Source organism: Suricata suricatta, chromosome 12 (genome assembly GCF_006229205.1).
Source record: "Suricata suricatta isolate VVHF042 chromosome 12, meerkat_22Aug2017_6uvM2_HiC, whole genome shotgun sequence".
Taxonomy (NCBI): Eukaryota; Metazoa; Chordata; class Mammalia; order Carnivora; family Herpestidae; genus Suricata; species Suricata suricatta.
The window spans coordinates 104852358-104860789 of NC_043711.1; the positions used below are offsets into that span (position 1 = coordinate 104852358).

Sequence of the window (8432 nt, forward strand, 5' to 3'; positions counted from 1 at the left end):
GTCTGGACTGGCCCCCGCACCTGTCCTGCTGCTGGACTCCGTAACCAGAGCCCGGTCAGCCTCAGCCACACTTCCTGCCACTTCCCTTGAACGGCCCGCTGACACTCCCAGGGTGCTGGCCACATGGCCGAGTGCCCAGCTGGGCCAGGCCAGCAGACACCCGGGGGCCAGGAGGCCTGCCAGGGGAGCCCTGGGCCGGCTGGCCTCAGAGGGTATCCTGCCCAGAACTGGGGCGGGCACACAGAGCCACACAGGGGGATCCCAGCAGCCGGGGGCGGTGCGGGGGATGGTTCTGGGGCCCTCGCTGAGGCACAAAGGCCACAGGCAGGTGCTCTCATCCCCACAGTCAGAGGAGGGGACAGCCCGGGAGGCACGGAGGCCATGTGGCCCGGCTGTGCCCAGGCCTGGCAGCTCCTCTGGAAAGCAGTACCGGGGTCCTGGGCGCTCCACACTGGTTCAGTTTCCCTGCGTGCCCACGGAGGATTCACCCACCAATGGCTGGGAGCCGTGCCAAAGCTTTGTTCTGACTGGTGGGTGAGTCCTCCCTGTCTCCCCACCGTCCCCCCAGGAGGGCACAGATTCCTCACCCTGGCATTTCTAGTGCCCAGCACTTCGGGCCTCACACCGACGCTGGCCCCCGTCCCTCAGTACCGCTACTCTGGCCACACCTCGCAGGGCTGGGACGAAGGGCCGACCTGCGTGCCCCAGGACGAGAACGCTGCTGGGAGGCGATCAGCTTCCCGCCCCCCGAAGCCAGATCTGGGGAGGTGGTAGCAGCGGGCAGCTGAGGGAGGACCACCGGGGAGAGCCCCTCCTCCACGGCCAGGCCCCGGCAGGGTGTCTGGAAAGGGAGGGGGTCCGCCCCACAGTGAGCCCCAGCTCTCCGTGCCCAGCTCAAGACCACTGTGCTGCAGAGGAAGGCCCGGGACCCACAGCAGAGCCCCTGAGCCAGGACCTACCCTGCGGTCAGAGCTGGGCAGTCAGAATGACAGCCACCCTGTCCCGGGTGCAGGGAGCGGGGAGCCTCAGGCTGGCAGGAGGCCCCCGGGAAGACCCCCAGGCTGGTCCAGGGACCCAGGAAACTGCCAGGTGTAGGCTTCCTGTACCCTCCGGAGGAGGCCTCTTCTGAGGCTGGTGCCCAGCGAGGTCAGACCAAGAGCTTGGCTCTCTCAGGTCTTTGGGTTCCCAGTCAAGGTCCACAAAATGGGCAGGGCAGGGAGCCAAGGCCTGGGCCTCCCCATGCCCTTCCCAGCCAGGACTTTGCTCCCAGAGCCTCAGTTTCTCCATCTGCAAAACGGGAAGGAGGAGGGTCCAACGGCTCCCCGTCTACTGTGAGATGAGAAAGACCACGAGAGGTTGCGTTGCGGGCTCGCCTGGCCCCGGGGGCCCGCTGCCTCCAGGCAGATGGACGCCGCGGGGCGGGGATGGAGCCCCACAGCCCCATGCCCACCGGCCATGCCAAGGAGCTGTCCTGTGGCCTACCGGCCCCCTTCCCCAGTTCTCCAGGGGCAGGAAGGCCTCCCGATACCCGATGCCAGCTGCCTCCTCCCCCTTCCCAGGGTATCCGCTCCAGATCCCAGAACAAAGGCTGCTGGCGGCCGGCCACAGGGGGTGTGCCCAGCCCCACTGCCCGCTCAGCCCCACTTCCTGGCAGAGCCCAGCCCCGCCCCAGGGCCCACAGGACTGCCTAGCCCCCACAGCAGAAAACCCGGAAGCGTCTGCCCCTTGGGTTGAGCCAGTCACCCCATCTGCTCCAGGGAGTGCGCTCGGAGGGCCCTGCCCCGGGGACAGGCTCAGTGTAACTGGGCACCAGCCACTCCATTGCCAGGCAAGGGGGGGCCATGAGGGCTCCAAACTCAGGTCACCATGAGGGCTATGTCCTAGGTCTACTCCCCAGACCCTCCTCGGTGCTCCAGGCCTGCTGCTCTACCTTCCAGAGCCTTTGCTGGAATTCCTCCTATCCTGTGTGGGGCGCCGATGGCAGGACCCGCTTCCCATCCCCAACCCCAGCAAGCAGGGTGCCCGGAGGGACCTGGTCACTGCTTGGTGGCCAAGGGAGGAACAGGCAATGAGCTCCCTTTCCAAAGAGGGAAGGTGGAGAATTCGAGAATTTCCTTTCGAATTCCAGCTCGGCTGGGAGATATCCCCAAGAAAGAGATCTCTCTTACCCATAAAGTTGGAAACTGGGTTCGTCTGCCCCGTCCAGCCCCAAAGCACCTCATCAGACAGGATCCGCCCTCCCGTCTCCCAACCCAGCCCAGGCTGGCCATCCTTTGGCCAAACCAAGATTGGGGCTTTGGTGGATTAGTCCGTAGTCAGTAAAAGTGGGGGGAAGAGAGGGAGGGGTGGGTGGGGGGATCAAAAGGAACATCAGTGGGTCAATGGATGAGTAGTGAGTAGTAGATAGGTGGGTGAATGGGTGGGTGGATGGATGGATGATGGGTGAGTGGGTGGATGGATGGGTAGATGGAAAACAGGAAGGAAGGGGAGAGGAGGAAGAGAGAGAAGAATGGCTAGGTGGATGGGTGAGTCTATCTCCTCCAAAGAGCTGGAAATGACCCTTCTCTTCTCTGCGTTTTCACTTTACAGTTGGGGAAACGGAGGTTTGGAGAGTCCGGATACACATGCGGTAAAACCCTCGTGCTGGCCTTGAGCCAGTCCCCAAAGCAAACGTACCACCAGCCTCATCAACTCTGGCCCATTTCACAGATGTGGAAGCCAAGGCTCAGGGGCCACAGAGCCCCAAGGGGCCGAGCTGCACAGTGTGGGGCACCATCCAAGCTCCTCCCCAGCCCCACTCACTGCACCTCAGGTAGACGTTGTGCCCCCTGCTCTGCTCTGCAGCCACCCGGCGGTTGCCATGGAGACGGGGCCGCTGTGCACCCAGCAAGCCCCCCGCCCTGGCCTGTCCCCCAGAGGAGGAGAGGCAAGAATATGCCAACTAAGCACAGATGCCTCTGACCTCGGAGCGGATTGGCCTCCACTATCCGCCCCCCCCAACGTGGACCCCCATGACGGTGCCAGAGAGAGGAGGACCCCAGGGTCCCAAAGGCCCCTCCCAGACCCCTGGGCGGGACAGGAGAGCACAGATGTGGTAAAAACCTGGTGAGCTGAAGGGAAACAGAGCAAGCCCCCTGCAGACCTGGGCTGCCTACCACCACCAGCCCCAGGGGACCACTGGCAGGGAGCCCATCCATAGGAGCCGCCCCCTACCTGGCCCACACCTCCCCCTGCAGTATGGCTGCTTCTCCCACTGGAAATCCCAGGCCATTTGCTGGGACCTGAACCCACCCCTTTGCTGCCCTCCTTCCCCTGGGCCGGGCCTGCAGACCTCCAGGCTGGGGGCAGGAGGAAACCCCAACAACACCCCAAATCTGCCTATGGGGCCCACCTAACACCATCCGGGTGACAGCGGGACGGGGGCAGAGGCCCACCAGGTCACACCCCAGGACAGCCAGGGGTCTGCGGGCTTGACCTCGTGGCCCAGACCCCGGGGGAGACCCGGTGTTGGCTGCTTCTAGGCTCGGGCTCACCCACTGCCCCCACTGAAGCCCCAGGGGCGGCGAGACTGCTGGCCCATTTCGCAGGCAGGACCCCATGGTCAGGCCCCTGGCAAAGTCACACATGGAGCAGGACGCAGCCTGGGGGGTCTGACTCAGCCCAGAGGGGACAAGTGGGATTCGTGTGTCACTGAGACATGCCCGGCCCTACCCTTCCCCCTGCACAGGGGCCTCCAAGGCCAAGGAGGACCGAGCTGCGGCCTGAGCGGCACCTAACCCCGAGGTGGCCCCCACCGAGGCCCAGGTATCCCAGGAATGTCCACTTCCAGGGCCTCCTCCCCCAGCCGCCAGCCAGAGCCTGGCTCCGGGCAGAGGAATTCCTCTGAGTAAACACCAGGCCCTCCTCCACTGTCCCCTCACCCCGTGGCCCCTGGTGAGCGCCCTCCGCCCTCCCCCTCCCAGTGCAGCAGGGATGTTGACAAACACACAGAAGGCCCCCACCCCCACGCCTCTGTCCGCAGTGGCCAGCAGCCACCTGTGCCCAGCCCCCCAGGCCCCAGGGCTCTCCGGGGGCCCCACGGTGAGCTCTGTGGCCGCACTGCTGCAGAGGTGGGGGTCACGGGGGTGGAAGAGGGGCCCTACCTGGCCCAGGTCCAGGGTGACGTTGACCTCGTTGTACTGCAGCCCCCGGGACAGCGGCGGACTCTGCCACCAGCGCTCCGTGCCGTCGATGGCATTGCTCACAGGGTGCGCCCTGTTGCTGTGTGCGGCCGTGCAGATGTCACAGTACTGGCCCTGCGGGGAGGGGGTGCCAGACAGCCAGTCACCCTCCCAGCCGACCCCCGTCCGCCTGGCAAACACACGTGGAGGACCTGCTCCGTGCTGGACTCAAGGGACCTGGCTCATTGAGACACGGTCACATCCCTCCCAGCGGTGGGAAAATCAGGGTGGGCCACCCTGAGGAGGCAGATCTGAGGCCTGCGCTGTAAGTGGAGTGTGCACTCCAGGCCCCAGGCCAGGGAGACACGAGGAGTAAACAGCAAAAAGGCCGATGTGGCCGGAGCAGGGGGGAAGGAGGGCTGGGCAGGGGGACGTCACACCCCCGTGCAGCAGGGAGGCAGGGGTCCAGGTGCCCCCCTAGCACCGTCGGGCTCTCATCCAGAGCCTGGATTAGGGTCTCCAGAGAGACAGAATTAAGCCATTCCGGCGGCCTGTGGGGAGAGGCCCCAGAGTGGAGGCGTGCAGGCAGCCGGCCGTGGCCTGGACCTCCTGGTTCTGCCGCTTCCGAGCCCCTGGGACGACGCCAGGTCACGGCTCGGGAGCCTCAGTGTCCCCATCCGGAGAGTGGGGCTGACAGCGGCACCTGCCTTGGCCACAGCACGAGTAACGGATCCCACATGTGGCCCGGCAGCTGCTCCTGCGGCAGTCCAGCCACCTGCCGGGGGCCTGTCCTCTGGGGGGACAGAGGCGTCCCAGTCAGGGAGGAGCAGGTGCTGGGAGCCCGGGGGCGCGGGGGGAGGGGGGGGCAGAGCTGGCCCTGGCCTCGGGTGAGTGGAGGCCCCACCCCCACCCCAGAGGAAACCAGACCTGCCATCCCGGCACACAAAGGCGCCCTCTGGGACTTGGCATTGATTGAGGCCCCAGAGGCTGAGTCTGGGAAATGTGGCTGCCCCACCCCTCCCAGCCTCCCCTGGGGCCAGACCTTATCCCAGGAGCTGGAGGTAGGAGCGTGGGAGATCCCTGCTCCCCCGCTCCCAGGCCTGGCAGCACACGGAGCCCCGAGCCGTGCCCCCGAGCCGTGCCCGTGCCTCTCCTGGTCACGTCTGCCCCAGGACGGCGAGACCAAAAGCAACAGGGCCTCCCACCCAGCAGCCTCCCAGAGCCCGGTGCTGCGAGCTCCGGGTCACCCTGTCTCAGACCTTGTTCCTGCCTGTGGGCCCTGGACCCTCATCTCCTGTCCCATCTCAGCTCAGCTGTCACCCCCTCCATGGGGCCCCAGAGCTCCAGACCACCCAGGCAGCTAACCTTCCAAGCCTGTTCATCACCTTGCCTTCCTCTTCTTATCACAGGCCCTGACGTTCTCCGGCTATTAGTGATCTCTGTTCACAGTCCCCCACTCAGGGGCCCAGAACTCAGTAGTGGGGGGCCACTGCCTTACTCTTGACTGTGCCCCCGCGCCCGCCCCCAGAACAGCCACACCTAGAGCCTGGAGCAGCGGCCTGGGGACAGTGGTGTCATCTGTTCGGGCCCTACTGCCCAGCTCACGAGGCGACCCCACACCCGAAGCCAGGGGAGGGGGTCGGGGGGACAGGGCCACCTGGCTGGGCCGGCGGGCCTTCCAGAGAAGGCTGCTGGTGGTCAGACCCCCTCAACCCAGCCTGGGAGCACCGTGTGGAAGCCAGGTCAAGGCAGGTCAGGTAAGCTTCTGCTCAGGCCCCAACACTCGCGGAGAGGGGACTCTCTAGTCCCAAGAGGCCACAGGGGGTGCCTCTGGCGGTGCGGGCGGCCCGGCTCTGGCTCACGGGGGCCAGCGCCAGGGCAGCCAGGCTCCCCCCACCCTCCACTGCAGAGGGTCCTGCCGGGAACACAGTGAGGAAACGGAGCAGCTCGCCCCTCCCCATGAGTCACGTGCCGGCAGCGGAGCCCCCAACTTCCCCTGTGGGGCCCAAGGCCAGTCCGGAATTCCTGCAATGCCCACCTGAGGCCACAGGGGCCTGAATGCCAACTTGCTCTCTGGCTGCTCCAGTGCCCGCCCTGCCCAGACAGCAGCCCTCACCCCAGGCCCCAGATGGGACCCGCCCCCCCCCAGCTTCTGTGTCATTTTCTTCAGGGGCCCTGGGAGCTACCAGCCAGCCCCCATCCTTCGGCCTTACATCCTCTGTGACCCAACGCCCATGCTAGCACAAGGCTGAGCTCTCGGGATGGACAGAAAGTAGGTGATACCTCCCTGGCACCTCCTACCCCTGCCACTCAGTTCCAGCTGGGGCTGTGGGCAAGGCCCCATCACCAGCCCACTCGAAGGCCAGGATGGTGAGCAGGTCCTCTGCCCTCAGAGGAGAGGGCATTGGCACTGGCCAGGCCAGGGACTTGTCCAAGGCTTCATGGCTGTTCAGGCGACCTTCTAGCACACCCGGCAGCCTCAGAACCAGGCCGCCAACCAGCAAGGGCTACAGTCATTCAAAAGGAAGCTTCTGCCTCTTTCTTGCCGGACCGTGAGCTGCAGGGACTCACTCGGGGCTGGCCCACTCCCATGTGACACCATGTTTGTCAGTGTGCACTGTGTAACTGATGGCTTCCCAGGGTCCCCAGGCTATGCTCACAAACTCAGGTGAAGAAGGTTCTCTTACTGTGCCCATTTTGCAGATGAGGAGCCTGAGGCCCAGGGAGAGAAACCGCACAGTTAAGGAGAAGCAAAGGGAAGAGGCTTTGACCAGGGGCTCCCCGCTGCTCCTTTAAGCACAATAAGGCAGCAACACAGACCCCTTTCTGCAAGGGTCGCCCCCTCCTCCCCACTCCTCCCCACCCCGTGTGCAGTGAGGAGCTGGGGGGGCCCAGATGCCCATGGAAGAGGCAGCGAAGGCTCAGCCAGGCACTCTGGGGCAGCTCTGGGGACCCAGCCCCTTTGACATCAACCAGCTGTACGGGGTGGGGGTGGGGGGTGGGGTCCTGCAGAAGGGAAACCCAGGGTTCCCACAGCCCGCTGTGGGGCTTCCAGCAGGTGGTCTATAGCTTTCCTGGCCTCAGTTTCCCTACCTGAAGCGTGGGCTTGACACCTCTTATATCAGCTGTGCTGGACTCAGAGGAGAGCACAGGTGAGCCCAGGAGCCCAACAGGTGCTGCTTGGGTCCCAGGAGGGCTCGCTTTCCGCTCCTCCCTCCCCTGGGCCAAGGGCAGGGGGCAGGCAGGAAGTGCAGGGGGCCCTGCTGAGACTCCTCCATTCTTCACCCACCCTGGCTAATCCACTCTCCAATTGCCTCCTCCCCTCCCCCAACCTCTCCTAGCGACTCAGGTTACACAAGCCCCAGAGTGTCACACGGGGTGTCCAGGGGCCCCTGGAGCAGACCCTCTTTGCCCCTGCCCCCACCAGGGTAACCCAGGACCCCAGCCCTAACCTAAATCCGGAGGGTCTTGGCCCTGCTTCCCCGGCCAGGTGTCAAGGCCAGGTGGTACCAGTTAACCCCTCCCCACCTTAAAACTCGTGGCTTGGGTGGGCCTCGCAGGGGGTCTTCAGGGGCTGAAATCACATCTCCCCAGGGAGACCGAAGCCCACAGACTCAGGACCTGCGGGGCAGGGACGCTGCTCCTGATTGAGTCAGCATTCCCATGCCCAGTTCAAAAACCATTGTTTGCCCCCCCACACACACACCTTGAGGATCCCACCAAGTCCCTAGATCCCCAGAAGCAACCTCAACCCTCTGCTACCCGCAGTGAGGGCCTCCTGGGTCTGGCCCCGAACTCCAGGACCTCCCCGCAATCCGCCCGCACCCCAGCCCCTTCCCCACCCAGCAGGTTCCAGCCTGTCCCGGGGCAAGGCAGGGCAGGCCCACCCCCTCCCCACAGGCAGCCACCGTGGAGCCCAAGTCCCGCCCTCGCAGGGATCCCGGGACTTGGGGACGCCAGGGACCGGGCCCCCTCCCGCCCTGCCACCGCCACCCCGGGACGCTGCGTCCAGCATTCACGGAGGCGGACGCGCACTTCTCTGGCCGGGCCTGAATGGCCGAGCAGGGGTCCATTCCGTTTCCCGAAATGCGGAACCGGGGCGTCTGGACGGGACGTGGGAGCTTCGGTCCGTACCTGGGCGCTCTCCTCCAAGTCCGTCCCCGGCGCCCGGATCCCCGCCACCCCGCCCCGCCCGGCGGCGACCCAGTCCCGGCCGGCGCGCACCTGGATGGTCTGGTTGGGGTCTCCGCCGGCCACGGGGCCGCCCACCAG

General features: G+C 65.6%; 1 protein-coding gene across 1 annotated transcript in view; it reads right to left on the minus strand.

Annotated features, from left to right (window-relative positions):
- LAMA5 (laminin subunit alpha 5) overlaps positions 1–8432 on the minus strand; it is a gene marked incomplete at its 5' end in the record, with an annotated part of 44002 nt that extends 35570 nt beyond the window's left edge. The window contains 2 exons of the mRNA XM_029917993.1: positions 4143–4295; positions 8385–8432. Of these exons, the coding sequence (XP_029773853.1) occupies positions 4143–4295; positions 8385–8432 (201 nt within the window). The remainder of the gene's footprint in view (positions 1–4142; positions 4296–8384) is intronic.